The sequence below is a fragment of the Meles meles genome, chromosome 13 (assembly GCF_922984935.1).
Source record: "Meles meles chromosome 13, mMelMel3.1 paternal haplotype, whole genome shotgun sequence".
NCBI lineage: Eukaryota > Metazoa > Chordata > Mammalia > Carnivora > Mustelidae > Meles > Meles meles.
Genome location: NC_060078.1, coordinates 34,234,902 through 34,252,732, shown reverse-complemented (window position 1 = coordinate 34,252,732; position 17,831 = coordinate 34,234,902). Strand labels below are relative to the sequence as shown.

The 17,831-nt window shown below is 50.1% G+C and overlaps 1 protein-coding gene across 33 annotated transcripts in view; it reads left to right on the top strand.

The window, feature by feature from the left end:
- CAMK2G (calcium/calmodulin dependent protein kinase II gamma) overlaps positions 1 to 17,831 on the top strand; it is a 53,631-nt gene that overhangs the window by 27,134 nt on the left and 8,666 nt on the right. For 6 of the 33 annotated variants that reach the window (XM_046026497.1, XM_046026491.1, XM_046026478.1 and 3 more), the window contains exons 11-15: positions 1,363 to 1,446; positions 1,684 to 1,726; positions 6,353 to 6,396; positions 15,578 to 15,646; positions 16,800 to 16,844. In XM_046026497.1, the coding sequence (XP_045882453.1) occupies positions 1,363 to 1,446; positions 1,684 to 1,726; positions 6,353 to 6,396; positions 15,578 to 15,646; positions 16,800 to 16,844 (285 nt within the window). Of the gene's footprint in view, positions 1 to 1,362; positions 1,447 to 1,683; positions 1,727 to 4,274; positions 4,338 to 6,352; positions 6,397 to 13,366; positions 13,400 to 15,577; positions 15,647 to 16,799; positions 16,845 to 17,831 lie in introns of all 33 variants that reach the window. The other 27 variants (XM_046026469.1, XM_046026481.1, XM_046026472.1 and 24 more) reach the window with 7 other exon arrangements.

Sequence of the window (17,831 nt, the reverse complement as noted above, 5' to 3'; positions counted from 1 at the left end):
TGAGCTAAGCTAAGGGTAGTGATAGCCTGGGTGGCATGACAAGGAGTAGACAAATTTGAGACATGTTTGGTAGGTAGACTCAAAAGGATTTAGTGACCAGTTGGTTTTAGGAAGTGAAGGAGAGCAAGGGACCCATGGGGACTACCAGATTTTGAGTTGGTAATAAGCAAAGATTGTGCCATTTACTGACCCGGGAAACCGGAGGAAGAGCCAGTTTGTGAGAAAGGATGATGATCTTAGTTTGACTCAGGGTGGTGTCTGAGGACCTCTAGCTGGAGACGTCAGTTGGGTACTTAGAAATGTGGTTCCACTCTGAAAAACAACCAGAGGGTTTTGAAGGGGTGGGAGGTTGAGGAACCAGGTGGTGGGTAATAGGGAGGGCACGTACTGCATGGAGCACTGGGTGTGGTGCAAAAACAATGAATACTGTTATGCTGAAAATAAAAAAAATTTAAAAATCAGAGGACAAAAAAAAAAAAGAAAGAAATGTGGTTCCAGAAATTAGAAAAGAAATTAAAATTGGAAATGCAGGTTGCGGTCATTTCTGTGTGGGTGGTGTGGAAATAAATGGGATTGTTTGTACACTGATCGAATTCCCACTACGGGCTTATATTTGCTTCAGTAAGAGAAGGAATGGCCACCGAACACCAGCACGTAAAGACAGGCAAAGTTAGAGATGCCAGCAAAGGAGGCTGGGAATGAGAACTTCTGTGGCAGAAGGAGGTTCAGGAGCAGGAGACCCTAAGAAACAGGTGGTCTCAGTAAGGGAACATCTGTAATCAGATGCCACGGAGTCCCTGGTAAAGATGGGAAAGATTCCATGGATTCTGACCAGTTGAAGCCCAGTTTCATTATTTCACGGACAGACGCAGTGGAGTGAGAGACTGAAACCTTTCTTCAGTGAGGTGAAGGGGGCATGAGGAGGAAGAGAGAAAGAAATGGTATTATACAGAGAAGGTCATGAGTCAGGGGAGTTTTTAAATTTTTAAGGAGAGGCCCAGGAACGCAGTAGGGGCTCAGTATACAGTTGCTGAAGGAGTGACTGCGTGGGGATCACAACACACAGGCTACTCTCTTATGTTCCATAGCTTCCATTTCCCAAGGAAGGGGAGAGTGCTGTCTCATGCACCCTCCTCATCTAGCATCAATTCTCCGTGGTGTTTTGTGTTCGGATTGTTGTCCTTAAATAACCTTGAGTTTGGGGTAGTGCTTTTCTTGTAAAAGCATTTTCACATCTATGACTTCATTTTACCTTCAGATCAACTCTGGGGCGGCTGAGCGCACAGCCGTCAGAGCTGGGACTAGGGTGAGGGGCAGGGGGCCCGGCTAGAGGGCTCACAGGCCTGTCTGTCTGGCTTCCAGCAACGATCCACAGTGGCATCCATGATGCATCGTCAAGAGACCGTGGAGTGCTTGCGCAAGTTCAATGCTCGGAGAAAACTGAAGGTGAGTCTTGCCTTTCCAGGCTGCCGACATCCTGAAACCATAGCCTTTGACAGTCCACCCCCTACCCCAGCACAAGAGAAAGCTCCCTTTGTGGCTGGAGCTGAGCTGTGAAGGTTATACCCGTTGGGGGGGCCCCAAAGACCTGAGGGCTTGAAGCTCTGGCCAGCAGCTGCCCTCTGCCTAACTTTTGCTTTTCTAGAGTCCAGCTGAATTCACAGGCCCCTCTTCTTTCCCCAGGGTGCCATCCTCACGACCATGCTTGTCTCCAGAAACTTCTCAGGTATGTTTCCCCAGCCGTGCACTTTAATTCTACTGAGGTGAGTGGGTCAGAATGGGGTGTTGCCATCCCAGTGCTGGGTGTCTCAGGCAACACCGTGACCAAGATGAAGAAGACCCTGTTTTGAGGGGGCTGCTGCTGCTGGGTCCTACAACTTGACATTCTGGGGGACTTCTTTTGGGTTCACATTGATGAATTCTATTCCCTACACCCTCCCAAGGAGTAAACTGCCCAGCCTCCCATCTCCCTTGCCCCTGGGGATTTTTCGTTAATTCTCTAAAGACTCTCAGCACTTTAGGATTTTAGCCAGTTGATAGGGTATTGGACAATGGGCTGGGGAAAAGAAAGAGATGAGGTGTAATGAATCTTCTCACCCACCATTAATTTGTCTACTGGGACGATCTCTACTTCACTGTGTCTAAGTGGAGATGACTAATAGAAATTTTTCCAGATGTTTAAACCTTTTACAGAGACTGTGCTTGTAATGTGCTTTGCGATACTAGCTGTAAAAGTGAAGAAAGAGAGAGCAGCAGGATGGAGGGAAAGCAACTTACTTAAATTTGACGGAGAAATTGGGGGAGCTGGGGCCAGTCATTTGTAAATCACTTGGCCTTTCTTTTTAAGATGCAAGACACTCCACCCACCCTACCCCATACCCCCATCTTGTTTGCCCTCAGTAGGGAAGCAGAATGGCTTTCTGTGTGGAAAAGGTTAATGTCAGAACTTAACTGAAGACAGAAGGTCTCTTCCCACCTTGCCACCCCCCCCCCCCAGCCTCCCCAGCCCTGCAACCCTCCAGCCCCACTGTTTTGGTTGAAGACTCCTTCTCATTCTCATAGCAGGATTCCTTCCCTTGCTTTCCTTCTACACTGATATGGAGACAGGATTGTATGGCGGCCGCCCTGGGCTAAGGTTGCTCCCTTGAGCTTGAGGGGCTTGTCTGTGCTGGTTCAGGGTAACCTAAGGGCCGTGGGTCCGAGGATACCACAAGTGAGAAGTCGTAGGGCTTCCTGAGCTCTAACCGAAGCAAGAGCCCTCAGGCACCAGAAGGGCAGGACTGGCGAGTGAGCCAGGGACGTGTCCCACCTCAGGTCCATCCCCTGTGTTCCTGGTTTGGAGCTCATTCTTATGTGGGTATCCATGAGGGGAAGACTATTGTTATGGATTCAACTCTCACAAGTGAGAGCAGGAGGGCACAGCTTGGCTGCCTCCAATGGAGATGGAGCTGTAGTTCCACATCAGGCTTCTTGTCCTCAGAATTACTGGAAGCTTCTACTTTCTCAGAAGTGTGAGAGCCTTTCTAGAGGACGCTCGAGGGCATTTCTGTGCCCAACTAGAAGGGTGATCTGTTGTATCTCCGAATAGAAGAAATGTGATAATAGGCTACTACTTCTTTTCTAGACTGGGAAATCAGGAGCATGTGCCCTGTCCCATGGCCTCCATCCACATCAACCTCCCCCACCTCCATTCCATTTCAGGAAACTGGTGTCCTGGTTTCAGGAGACTGGCCTCTCTGTGAGGACAAAGCACTTTCACTCATTCCTAAAAAGCTTCCTCTGTCCTTTTTGCCCAGACCTTGTCTGCCTTTGAGCTCACTTTGCCCTGGGTCAGAGGAGACTGAAAAAGTGCTGCAAGCATTATAGGATGCCCTCTGCTGCCCTGACCCTGGAACAGGTGGGGGCGGAGCCTATCTCTAGAAGCTTCTCTAGAAGGAGGTGTCACAGGTGTAATCGAGAAGGAAGAGCACCTGTGTGTGTTTTTTAAGGCATGAACTAGGCTGTTTCCTGAGTCTACCCCAAATAAGGGGTGCAATCTGGACTCTAGCAGGTTGGCTAATCGTGGAATTAGGGCTTCTAGAATGTATTGCTTCAGCAGCTTTTGTTTTCTTTCTGGAGGCTCATTTCTTAGGCATCTTCATCCTCGGAACACTGAAGTACAGGCTGAGAAAAACTGTCTGTCCTGGCTACCTGCCTTGAAGAAGGGAAGCATACCATGTCTCCGAGAAACTGGAGGGTTAAGAGAGGGATAGGAAGCTGCGGCCCAGCAGTGAACTTAGCTGCATGAGGGCCATGTGCCCTCCCTGGGCCCCAGATGTTTGGAATATGGCCAGAGGGAAGGGCTCTCTGATAACGTTGTCATTTAGGTCCCCTAGAGAGGGCAGATCTGAAGCTGAGGCTCCCTTTCCTCACAGCCTCGAGCTAGGGCTCGGTTGCCTCAGAAAGGACCCCGCCTCTCCCCAGTTCGAACTTTCCTTTGTAGACCCTCCCCTAGGTGCTCACGGGCCAGGTGCTAGAGCTGTGGTGATCCCTACACCCTGACCGAACCTCATCCTCTCAGGCCCCCAGACTGCTGCAGGGCTGGCCGCACCTGCTCCTCAGCCTGCCCCCGGCGCCTTCGCTCTCCCAGCTCGGCTGGCTTGGCCACGCCGCCTGGGCCCTGCTGTGCGTGGGTGGCCAGCGGCTCCCGCGCCTCGTGCTGGGGCATGCTCGCTGCTGACTGGCCCCTGTGGCTTTGCGGCAGCTCTGTGCACTGAGAGATTGTATCCCCTCAGTTGGCAGGCAGAGCTCCGCCCCCGCCTCGCCTGCCGCGAGCGCCGCCGGCCTGGCCGGGCAAGGTACGTGGCATGAGTCCCCCGACCGCCTGTCTCGGCTCCCTGCCACCCCACCAGGAGGGCCAGCATGCCAGGCCCGCTCACCAGGGAGGCGAGTCCCATGCTTGCGGGCTGAGATGGGCATGCCGGATGGACCACCTAACTTGGCATCTGCGAGCGCATTGGTGTCACAGAGCCCCCTAACCAGCCGTGCATGCTGGGCGCTTGCCAACTCTCAGGAGGCAATAGCCTGGGGACGTGGAGCTGGGCAGCAGGAGGCTTTCCTCCAGACGGCCGAGAGCCTGGCCTGCCTGAGGGCTGCGGCCAGTGGCAGCCCCCCAGAGACAGTCCTGGGCGTGGCTGGAGCTGCCCAGTGCTAGGACTAGGCTTCGTCAGCACTGCTGGGAGACCCACAGGGGAAGCCGTGACCCCTCGAAACGGTGAAGTCTGGCATTTGCAGGCCTCCAGGTCTGAAAGGCTGTGGAGCGTAGAAGCTGTGGGGAGAGCCGTCCCTGGGTTTGGATCCTAGCCCTGCCACGCCCCTAGCGAGTCTCATCAGCCCTCCCAGCCTCAGTTTCCTCCTTTTTCTGGTGGCGCTAATAGATAATGTGGCGATGATTAAGATCATGTATGTCAAAGGCTCTCAACCCTGCCTGTAGAGGACAGTTTGTCAAACGTCCTGATGCAGACACCCCTACCCCAGACCAATAAAATCAGAACCCCTAGGGCATGGGATAGGCATAATGATTTTTGTTAAGCTCCTCAAAAGTGATTCTAATGAGCAGCCAGAGTTCTGAACTCTGATATATATAAAGCACCTAACACAGTAGGTGGTCAGGCATCCTAGTAAACACATTAAAAAAAATAAGTTTCAGATCACCCCAGCATGACTGGAGATAGGATCCTAGGCCATTTGGGGAGGTCAGAATTCTTGTGAGGGAGGGATCCCTGTTCTCACTGGAGAGAGTTGGGCCCCAACTTGGGTAGGAATGGCCACCTGAAGGGAAGAATGGCAGCAGTAATAGTGACAATGGTTTACACTTAGTGAGTACTTGCTAAAGGCCAAGCACTCTGCCTGGTGCTTTTCATGCATGGTCCCCTTAGGTCCCCACCCCTGTCCTGTTATCTAGGCCCTGTTTTATCCCATTTTCTAGATAAAGAAACTGAGGTTCAGAGAGGTTAAGTAACTCACTCAAGGTCATACTGGGAGCAACTGGTAGAGCCAGTGAAGTCCAGGTGGCTCAGACAGTTGGGTTCTGTGCCTCCCAGACTCCCCCATCCACTGTCTGCTACGTTCCTGTGGCCTTGGTGACCAGTAGGTGTCACCAGCCTTCCTACACAAAGCCCATCAACCTTGAGCATCTTCCTGTGCCTGGCTAGAATCCATTTAATACCTTGCTGTTCTGCCCAGCCTTTCCTGCTCAGTGGGTCCAGAGAGTAGATTGAGGAAAGAGGGTTGGATAGGACCCTGCGATCTTGGTGAGGATCTGCCCAGTCAAGGCTTCAACCCCCCGGCAAAACCCTCCTGTAGGTGGTCCTGGTCTCTGTGTCTGTGTCTGTCTGTCCTCATGTCTGGTCTCCTTCGTGAACTGTGACACTCTCGTTTCTTAAGAGCTCTCAGGAGATGTCTTGCATCCTTCCAGCTTGGCCGTTCTGAGGAACTCCGTGGCATCTAGGGACGGAGCCCTCACTTTTCACCCTGGCACTCTGCTTCCAGACGTGGGTGGAAGCGGTTGAAGGCAGAGTTCCCAGTACCCCAGGCAGCTCCTGTACTGAATGTGGTTTCTCCTCCCATGTGCAGTGTGTCCCTGTCCTCTTCTGTGGCAGGAGAGATCCTGGGGTGCCACCCGGAGGGTCTGAAGCAGCTTGAGATGCCCTTCTTGCTTTGGGAATCCCAGGAAGGGCCTCTTCCAGGGGCTTCAGGAGACTTCCGGGCCCCCTTGTCAGACACAGCAGACTCTTGCGGATCCGGCTGCCAGATTTCAGGCTAGGGAGAACGTACAATGCAAGAAGCTTGATTTTCCTTTTTGTTTTCACAGCTGCCAAAAGCCTACTGAACAAGAAGTCGGACGGTGGTGTTAAGGTAGGTGTCTCCATCCCTGTAGCCTGAGACTGGCCTCTCTCCCTACAGTCTCTGGGGGGGGGGGGATTCTTAGATTTGTTCCTCTTTCCCCCAGAAACCTTCCTATCCTTGCTTTTCTGCTTTAAAACCAGAAACCTTTGTGCTCAGAACAGCAGGTTCCATTGGCCTAAGAGGGCAAAAGAAAGATGAGTTTCTTTTGACCTTAGTTAGCTTGAACGTAACGACTCAGGGGAAGTGATCTAAATTTTGGTTTCCTAGAGCTCAGTCCTGAACCTCACTGCAGACACATGCCTCCTCTCCACGACTTTACTCTCAGGGTTTTTGAGATCTTTTGGGTAATCTTCTTTTTTCCTTTTGCTTTTTGGAGCACAGACCCTTTATATGAAATGAAAGCAAAGTAGGCCTGGTTGACTCAGGGTACAGGGCTCGGAACCTGAAGCCACTATCCTTTTAGTTTTTCTGTCTTATCTCCAAAGCACTTCCGGAACCCAGCTCAAATGCCACTAAGTGAGAAGTGTCTTAAACTTTCTAGAGGCATAGGCTCCTCAGAAACAGGCAAAGGAGGTGGTATATCACAGCTCATTCCCATTTGGTGAGGGAGCTTTTCCTGATCACAGCAAGAGGAGAGAGCAGGGTCCCATGGGGACCAGCGGAAAGCCCTAGTGGGAGTGGCTGCTTGGTGAAGGCGAAGGAGAGGTGGCTAGGGTTCCTCACAGGGCCCAGAGTGTTCTGTAAATGCTTTGGGGGCAGAATGGGTCCTGGGGCTAGGGCACTGGATAGGAGTCCATACCATCTTGAAGCCTACCACTTTACACCATCAGGTATTTCAAACAGTGAATTTATCCAAACCTTTATATTCCAACAAAAGCTTAAATTGGGCCTTTCCCCAGGATCTTCTGTCCCCAGCTGAGATACACACTTGTGCCCCATTCCCCTCCCCGCTCTCCTTCCTCTTTCCCTCATTCTCTGCATGCCTGCTTCTGTGTGCTTCTGCACCGAGGAGGGGAGCTTGAGCTCCACACACACCAGCTGACATGGATCTGGGGGTGACCAGCAGCCTCCCAGTAATAGGGACGTGAACTGGAATGGGTGGAACCAAGTTAGGAAAAGGTGGCAGGCTTAGTTGGAGAAAGCATTTGCATATTTCTCTCCAGGAAAGAAGGTAGAGTCAGTTATTCTTTACAAAGTGTTGAATAAGTTCCTATCAGAGGCCCAGTGCTGTACTCAGTTCTAGGGGCCCACCGGAGGTAGAAGAGGTTGATGTAGTTTTCATCTAGCTTTGAGAAGTCACAAGGTTAATTGAAGAGGAAATTGGACACACCTGGAATCAGCTAAGCACTGACTGGTCTGTGGTACTGGACCCCACATTGCATGGCTCCATCCAAGAAACTACTGGGCAAAAACTTACTGGAGAAAACTTAAAGAATGTAGGAAGATTGGAGCCCAGTCGGAGATGGCCTCGAGAGAATGGGATTAGAGGCGAGGACGGGGTGGAAAGACACACCTTTCATTTTTTACCTTGTACACGTTTTCTTTAAAAGGAGAAGGTGTTCCTGCTATAACTTAAAAGCAACAAAATATTTTTCTGGATTCTATTCTATATATTGATGTTCTTTGCCCAACTGGAGCATGGTATGCGTGATGGGAGGATGTCAAAATTACAGCTGGATTGGGCTGGTTGGGTGGTGGGTTTGGAGGTTTGTGTGTCGGACCACAGGAAATGTAGGCCGCTGAGCAGGGAAGCTGTGGTGAGAGTAGTGTTTTCAAAGGATTTGGCTGAGGGTGTAAGGATGAATAGAAGAGAGTGGGAACTAGACACAGAGGTCTCAATTAGGATTTGTTGTAATCTGGGCACAGGGTGAAGAAAAGGTGGTTAGAAATAGAAAGGACTGATGTTGAAAATATTTAACCACCAGAAGAACCCAGGCACCGACCAACGGGAACAGGCCCTACTTATGGAGAACTGGCCCAGCTGTCACCAGGGATGCGAGGCACTGACTAGATATTAGCTCCCCGTAGAGATGTGTCAAAGTTCACACTGGATGTGTTAGAAAGGACCCATCAAGGATGATGTCAAAGCTCCTTGGGTGTTGGAAGGATTGGCAGTACCTCTGCTAGAAATGGGAGTGGTTGTGAAGGAATGCCCATGATGACAGCAAGAGTTTTACTTGGACCCCCCTGAGATGAAGAGACTGGTAGAGATCTGTGGGGAGAGGACTTTTAAGGTGCTGGGAAGTACCTGAGGTGGCCCACAGGAGAGGTCAGCATTGGACGTGCAGATGGGGACTCATGTGAATGAATTCCGTGAGTTCACTCCCTCAGCCAGTTCCGTGCTTTGGGAACTGGGAAGACAGCGACATAATCCACCCTTTCAGGTGTTCAGAGACCTTAGAGGGGAGAGACAGGGAAACCAGCAGTGCTGTGTGCTCTGGGCAGGTCTGTCGAGGGAGGTGTGCTCAGGGTGGGCCCGGGAGGAACAGATAACCAGCAATCATGCCAAAACAGGAAATCTTCCTGAAGGGGATGGCCTGTGAACTGAGCTGAAGGATCTTGCTAGGTTGAAGTGAGCAGGAAAGGGGGAATAGCGTTAAGATATAGAGGTTTGAAACCGCCATGATTCTGGGAACTGCAGTAGCTCTGAAAGGCTGAAGGAAAGGCTGATTTCACTACTTTGTGAAATAAAATTAAATAAATAAATAAGATAGATTTCACTATTTTGGACCTGAAATAAAACAGTAACAGCCAAGACGGTGGTGAAAAGGTGGATAAAGGAGCCATTGAAGGATAGGTTTCTGATGAAACTTTCTAGAGGGCTGGCCCCAGGGAAGAGTGTCAGGTGCAGCCATGCAATATTAGTGTAAGGAGCTAATTTAAAAAGATACAACTTCCAGGGTCCAGCCTGGAATTCAGATTCAGGAAGACTTGGGTAGGAGGCAGAATCTGAATTTTATAATACTCCCCTTCTCCCATATGAATCTAAAGTGCGTGAAGGTTTAAGAGTTCAGTAAAGACAAAATTTCAGGGCCGTCTGTCATTGAGAGGCTGGAAGAAGGAGAGTCATCAAAGGAAACAGAAAAGTCAGAAAAGGTGGGGGAGGAACAGAAGTGTGCAACAGTGTTGGACCTTACAGAGCACTGAGAAGGATGAGGGCAGGGCCAGCAAATGCTTAGATAAGTCACTTCAAACAAGAATATGTGTGGGGAAGCTAGTGTCCGTCCATGCTATGCACTCAGAGAGTTTTGTGCATGAGAAAAGACTTTGAATATAGTGGTAGGAACAAAGGCAAAGATGCAAATGTTTAAGAAGGGAATGACCAACGAAAATTGAAAGGCCAGCAACAGGTTGAGGAAAATATTCACAGCGGTGTGATGGGAAGGGTTAATATTATTTTTCTACAAAAAGCTCTGCCTAGCAAACAAGAGTTCCCCCTAAAGCCCGGTAGACAAATGGTCAGAGAAGTTGCACTGAGAACCTAGAGAAGAGGAGGTAGAACTGGTTAACAAATGTGGAGGTTTAGCCTCACTAGTATCTGCGAAATGCAAGTTGAAATGAGCCTCCATATTTTGACTCTTAAGTTTGGGATAGTAGAGTAAATAGCAGTGGCCCTTTTGGAAAACGCCTGAGTGTCAAAAGCTGTAAAATTATTCCTGCTGGTTTTACCCTTTAATTTTACTTCTGGGAATTTCTCCCAAAGAAATAATTCAAGGTCACACCTGGCTGACTCAGTTGGAAGGGCATGCCACTCTTGATCTTGGGGTCGTGAGTTCGAGCCCCGCACTAGGTGTAGAGATTACAAAAATAATTGAACTTCAGGAGAAAAAAGAAATAATTCAAAATATGTAAAAATTGAAAGCAGAAGGATGTTCAACATAACATTATTTCTAACTGAAAAAAATGGAGACAATTTCAAAAGTCAATAAGATAATGACTAAATAATTACAGGAAACCCATTTACTAGACCTTTACAGAGTTATTAATTTTTTCATGACTATGTGATCATATGTTTTATATCAATTGGACAAAATGGGATATAAAGCAATATGTACACTGTTATCTAAATTTTGTTTAAAAAAAACAATATGTTTGTCAATTATATTCAGTATATATTATGTGGATAGACGAAACCCCATGAAGTGTTAATAGTAACTTCACTGGGTGATGGGAATTTGGGAAACTTTTATTTTTACATATTTTTCTGTGTTTTCTACCTTTTTTATGTAGACCATGCATTGCTTTGAAAACCAGAATAAAAACCAAAATACTATGTGTTTTAAAAGTAAGGCATCAACTTGGATGTAGCTTATAATGATATTTTTAAATTATATAAGAAAAAAGACTAGCAAGAGAGGTAGGATTATGGATGGGTTTTATTTTTTCCCCTTTGTTTTCCAAGTTGCTCTTAGTGTGGCTGCAGAACCTCTTAGAATGGGGAATGTGTCTATAACAATGAATGGCATGGTTGGACGGAAGTGCTGCGAAAGGTAGCGGGGGACGACAAAGCAAGACGTGTGCGGTTCAACTTTTCTGGACTCTCTTGAAGGTCAAGGTGATGACCCGTGTGTATGAGGGAGGCCTGTGAGTTTGCTCAGAAGATGCTAACCTGTGAGCAGCCTGGGTCTTTTAGAGACCACACCTTGCTTTCCCAGCATCTCCCTTCCCAGTTCCTGGTGCTTAAGGTCTGTAGGAAAGTTTCCTCCTAGCTGTCCAAAAGCTTTCACAAGATGCTGGAACATTAGCCCTGGTTTGAGCATTGAGTCCACTTTGTGCTCTCGAGTGTAGGGACCCCAGGTTCTGCTTTGGTTTCTCAGAGTGATACAGGGACCCAGGGTCTGTAGAAGAATGACAGCCACTTGCGAGGACAAGACTGGAGGGGCCACAGACTCTCAGATCCGGAGAGGCCCCTAGCTGAGGACGGTTAGTGCATTTTGCTCCTCCCAGGCCAGAATGGCCATCCAGTCTTTTAAAAAGTAATAAAGGAAGAAAAAAAAAACACACACACACAGAAAAAGGGATATAGCCATTTCCTTGAGTACTGTTTGAATATTTGTTTAAGTGTGGAAAGTAGGTTTGAATCCTTTTCTGGCTTCCAATTTTAAATAAATATTTAATTTGTAAATAAAAGTGAGATGTGGTTCTTTATAAATGATCTGGTATTTAAACAGTGCTGCAGTGTGCTGCTTGAAAGGGACTCAGCTGCGCATGGCTGAGGGCAAAGCCCTGAGAAGATGGAGAGAGGAACTGACAGAAGTCTACTAACCCGGTAGAAACCAACCCTTGAGTAGAAAAGGATTGTCTTGGGTTTTCATGCAGGACAGTCGAGGAAAAAGAGAGCCAGCTACAATTGGGACTCTCCTCCTCATGAGGTGAAGCAGAAAATGTAAAGTGTTTGGCTGCTTACACAGGCCTTTCACAGCAAGCGCCTGGAAATCACCAGAACCAAGGGTGGGCCTAGTCTGTGCTCTCAGAGTTTTCACTCCAGTGATCCTGGGCAAGTTACAGACCTGTGCTCTGGTTTAGCCTGAGGGAAAACCAGAGTCAGAAAATCCAGTTCAACTCAGCAGAAGTTTGTTGATCAAGTGTGCTACCTTTAAGGGATTTTTGTTAGACACCAAGGAGATGACAGAGGTGCACCTTCCCTCACTCTGTAAACACTCTAGTTGGATAAAAGGATAAGTATGAAGGTAAAGCAACTTCCTCTTTTTGAGGAATAACTTTGGAAATAAAATCCCACATTGGGCATAAACAAAAAGCTAATGCAAAAGAAGCCCAATTTGGGGGCTGGCTGGCTCAGTCAGTAGAGCATGCGACTCTTGATCTCAGGGTCATGGGTTCCAGCCCCATGTTGGGCATAGAATTTACTTTAAAAAAAAGAAGCAGCAGCCCAATTATATTTAGGCTTTCTTTTTCTTTAGATATAATTTTAAATTCTTTTAAATACTTCTAGTCCTCTTCTTTTGAATTAAATATTGTCCTGAAAATGTCCTCTAAAGTAGGATGTCAGCCTCTGGAGGGATGAAACATTTATCTGACACGTTCACTGTGCCTACAACAGTAGTCAGACAACAGATAGACAGGTTCCAAGGGGACTTCTGTCTCCCAGCAAGCTAATTATAAACTTCTTAAGTGCCTTTCACCTTTCAGACAGTTTTCTGAGATGTATTTTCAGTGTTCCATGTGGTCTTTATTTTTATGCTCTTGTTTCACATCTGAACCTAACGTCCGTGAGCAGCTGGCCAAGACTGAGACATCACTGCTTTCAGCATCCCCCCCTGGTTTCCGTCTTGACGTCTTTGTGATCACTCCACTTTTAGTCACCAGTACTCCTGTTCTCCTGTGTCCTGCTAGTTGCGGAATGCGGTGAGATACTATGAGATACTGAAATCTTCTAGATAAGCGCGGCCATGCTGACAAAGGGATGCCCCCAACTTACCCTTTATCAGATGATTTTCCAAAGCGCACCGTCTTTATCTGAAAAACAGTGTAGGGATGCAGCCAAAAAGGTCTCTGTTCAGGAGCCCAGGGTTTCCAAAGCTAAGGATGGCCTCGAATGCCTTTTACTATTCACCTGGTAGCTGCTCAACCGAATTTCAGGCAGACCTAGTAATGAGAGAAAATAAAAAACCTTATAGGGAGCCAGCCTTAGAACCCTAAACCTATAACTTTGCAGCCACATGTTAAACCTTTATAAACTCGTGACTTCACCTTCACAAAGCTTTCTGTGAGCAAGGCCGAGAACCTTCGAATATACTCAGTCTGTGTCTGTGAGCCTGAGGGCAAAGGGCCCAGAGGCATGTGTGTGCCTGGTGGGCTAGGTGCTGTGTGACTCCTGGTGCTGGGCTCCAGGTCCCCTTCTTCCGCTCTTTTCTCCGGATGCAGAGCCTACGCTGGTGCACTAACCTGCAGCATCTCTGTGCTTCTCTTCTTACCTCCTCTTTCCCCTTCTCTTTCCCTTTCGCTGTGGTGTGTCCAGAAAAGGAAGTCGAGTTCCAGCGTGCACCTAATGGTGAGCCTTGCCTGCCCACCCATCTGCCTAGTCCATGCTGCCTGCGCCCGCCTGCCGCCACGCAACCCCATTCCGCCATGTGCGTGTGCTCCACTCATCCTCACTGCATGTCTGTGCTGTGCTGGCAAGCGCGGCCTGTCCTCACAGGTGGGGGCCGTGGCCCGAGGTCTCCTGGTGGCCTAGCCAGTGGGCATCTGAGTGTGCGGTGTGGCACCCCCTCCTTTGCCAACCCCCTGCAATCCAAGCTTGGACTGCCTCCAGCAGCCCAGGGCAGGAAGTGAAGCTAGCAGGGACTCGGGGCCAGGTGGCAGTCCCAGAGAGAGACCCTCGCTCGCTGTTGCTCAGGAAGAGAGGCCCTGCTCACTGGGCACTTCCCACACACTGGCAGCTGGTGGGTATCTGACTGGTGGGCTGAGGAGCTGGTCGCAGGCTCACAGCCCCAAGCCTCCCTCTCCAGGCCTGCGCCCCTGGACAAGTGCCTGTGAACAGGCCACGCCCAGTGTTTCATCCGTCCCACCCACCCCTCAGGGGGACAGCTGAAAGACTGGAGAGGACACATCTTCTTTCATATGGGACACAGGCCACCGAAGGGAGCATAGCAGCCTGAATTGTTGTGAAACCATCCATTAAAGCCAGAGGTGGGGCCAAGTGGGTGACATCCCCGCCCTCTGCAGGTATGGCAGTTTCAAGGGTGCCCTGGAGTCCTCGCCCCCTGCCAGGGTCCCTGTCTCATCTGGGCTTTGCAGGCAGGACAGCCTTATCCAGTCAGTCCAAACGGGTTGGACTTAGTAGCTGAGCGAGGACAGCTCTGCTCCTTCTGGGGTGGAAATGAAAGAGAGCAGAGGTCACGGGAGTTCAGACCCACATCCTGACTCTTCCTGGGACCCCTCTTCTCTAGCCTGCAGGGTTCAGTGGGGATCTGGTGGCATTTGGTGCCTGGCTTAAGGTTCCATGCCTAGCCCTGGGTTTAGGGACATCTCAGCCATTGACAGCAACCTAGGATTGAATGCCTTCAGGTCTGGTCCAAAGGGTTATAAAAGAAGACTCCAAGCAAGAAAAAATAGGACAGTCTGGATAGCTTTCCGTGTGTGTCCTAGAAGAGAAGAAGCATATCCTACCTGCCAGGGTGTCATTTGTGCCTGGCTGAGAGATGGTAGCTACATGTTTGTCTCTCTGTCTTCTGAAGAACTTGCAGGCGTCAGGCTGTTCCTTGGTGGCCACTGGTTCCACTGGGACCAATGAGACCCAGTACATTGGTATGGGCATCGTAAGAGGTTCCCTGCCTTGGAGATCAGCCTCCTTCCTTCCTTACCACCCTTCCCACACGCTACCTTGCTATGCCACTCAGCATCACGTTTCAAAAGGCAAGGAGATGTCCCAAGATACCCTGGTGGTCTGTTGCTGTTAGCAATGTTGGCCCACTGGGCAGCCTACTCTCCAAGGGGCTGGGTTCTGGGACTGCAGCCACAGCCACTCCCAGCCCCGGATTCACTTGCCCCTCCTTGGAGTTCTACCCTCACCCCCAGTTGAGCAAGTCCATGATTTATCAGGCAGAAAGGCCAACAGCACTGCCCTGTGTCTGCTCCCTGGCATCAGTGGGTGCATTCCGTATCCAAAGTCACATCCCTCGGTTTCCTCTCTCGATGCCATCTTCTAGGCAAGATTTTCCTTCTCTTCATGTTCCTCCTCTTTTCAGATCAGGCTTCGGGCAGGTGTCTTAAGGGAAAGGAAATGCAGGTGGCAGGTTGAAAGGGCAGCGGGAGCCTACCCATGAATAGGGGACCCAGAGTATCTGCATTTTGTTCGGCTTCCTTACAAACCGCCCTTCTTTTTCCCTGTGAAGTGAGAAGATCCTGAAGTTCTTTGGGTAAAACGTGATTGTGCAATGACATGGCATCTGGCATAAGCAGAAATTTCTGGAGACATGCTTTGAAACAAGTCTTTGGCCCAGTCCCACCTTAAGGATGCCTCCAGAGTTAGGTCTCTGGGCCCCTCCAAATACTCCCGTCCTCCAGTCGATCATCTCTCCGACCATTGCTCCCATCCACACGGTATTACAGAGGCCAGCTCAGTCCTAGCTCCTCCGGGCCAGGCCGGGGGGCAAGGGAGGTCTGGGAGTCGAACCTGAGCAGTTTTGGCGACTCTAGAGGAACTAAACCATCTGTTTTCTTGTCTCAGCCACAGAGCAACAACAAAAACAGTCTCGTAAGCCCAGCCCAAGAGCCCGCGCCCTTGCAGACGGCCATGGTACCTCCTGACTCCGGCTTCTCCGCCCCTGCCCCTGGCTGCCTCCCGCTCCTTCTCCCTTCCTCTTCTTGCCCTCCCTCCCAGGCCTCTTTGGCCTTGACCTTCTCATCCCTGTAGAGCAGGCTACTTTGTGTCCTGCCCCGTGGGCCCCTTCCCCCTCATTGTCCTGTGTGCCATGCTCCTTCCTGCACCTCGGAACTACCGCTCCTGCTCCTTCTGCTGTGGAGGGTGGGGAAGAGGGGTCAGGGCTCTCAGCTAAACCTCTTAGCCCCAGGCGGGGCCTCCTTGGGTCTGCTGTGGGGGCTGGGAAGGTGAGTGGCTTATAAAAGAAGAGGGTAGGAGCTTTCTTGGGACCTGTCATTCATTTCCTGGAGGCCTCCTCGTAAAACCTGCCTCACCCTCTACTTCGCAAAGCTACGAACAGGAAGGAGGACTGGGGTCCCCAACCTCTGGATGGTGCTGAGGTCTCTAAGATCCTGGAGAGCCCCATGCTGGGGGCACCCTGTGCTCCCAGAGCTCTTTCTGCTGGTAGTGACTAATGAGAGAGTTGGCAGGGGGGATGCCTGGGAGAGAAGGAGGGGTAATTGTGCCTGCTGCTCCTACCGCCTGAAGTCCTGGACCCTCGCACTGCCTCAGGGCACTTCAGGGACAGGAAGTCTGGGGGAACACAAAAGATGGTAAAGCAGGCAGTTCCCTGGCTCAGCTTGCTGAGGGAGCATTCTGAGTCTTTCTGGGAGACTTGAGTCTGGTCTCTCTATGTCCCTACCTCCTACACACCCCTTGGTGAATGCTGTTGGCCTGTGCCCTCAGCCCCATGGCTCCTCCAGCATACTTGTTCCATGGGGAAAGAACCCTCAGATCCAGTAGGAATCAGGGACAGAGGCTCTTGTCCTCTCCCTTTTTTGGTACCTGCTCTTGCTAAGTGCCAGCCCTGTCCTTCTTACTCAGCCAGAACTGTCCCCTAAATCTGGGGCTTCCCAGCTGCCTGGGACCCAGGTGAGCCAGGATATTTTGTCTTATAGGAATAGCTGGTGGGCAGGCCTCAGTGGTCATCATAGAGTCTATGAGGCACTGGGCTACGGATGGGGTCCCTCAGGGAAGAGCCATAGGTCTGTCCCCAGGTCAGGAGGATAATTTTCATCTTCTCTCACAGGAGCCACAGACCACCGTGGTACACAATGCTACAGATGGGATCAAGGTGAGTGGCTCATGAGCTGGTCTCCTGCTTTACGGATCAGCAGGAAACAGGTGGACTGGGTCCCAGGGTCTAGCGGTCCTGCAGATGGCAGCCTACAGGCCGTGCCTTGAGGCCAAGGTGTGTGCAGAGTCTAGGCTGGAGATAGCGTGTACCTGTTTGTCACTCTGTTCCTGGAAGGGCATTATACTTTACGCCCTTGGGCCACCGAGTCAGCCACTATAGCACTCTGCACCTCAATTTCCTGATCTGTAAATGAAGGATAATAACAATGGAGTCTCCTTCCATGACTTATGAGGCTTAAATGACAGCAGACAGCTAGAAAAACAGAGACAAGAATATAGTCAAACCCTAGAGCATCCTCCATTGCCTCGCCCTATTATGCCCTCAATACCCTTGTTGTCTTCTTGGCACCCCCTTAGTAAATATTTATTGAGCCCAGACCATCCATGGGCCTGGTGTGCAGAGGTGACACAAGACAAAATCTCTCTCCGCAGGTGTAGGGGAGGCAGATAATAAACCCCAAACCAATAAGTCAGATAAAATCCAGTAGTGGTAAGTGCTACGAAGAAAATGACACAAAGAAAAGAGAGGGGGTGAGCAGTGCTTTTCTTTAAGTGGTCAGGGAAGGACCTCCCTCAGGAGGCGAGTCTTTGAGCTAAAAACTAAATGGTGGGAAGGAGACAGCCAGGCAGACTCTGGGGCAGAGTGCCCTAGACAGGAGGGCTGTAAGTGCAGGGGCTTAGCCTATACGCAGAACAGAGGAAATGAAACAGAGCCTGCAGCGTGGGGCCGGGGGAGAGCGGCAGGAGGGGGAGACGCCGGAGAAGCAGGCAGGCCTGCTACATAGGACCACATGGCCAGATGCATCTTCTTCCAGCAGCAAGGAGAAGCTATCCCGATGTTCTTCGCCGGGGAGTAATGTAGTCTGACACTTTGGAAAGCCCCTCCGGCCGTGTTGTGGGTAGGAACTTTAGGGAGGAGGCAGGC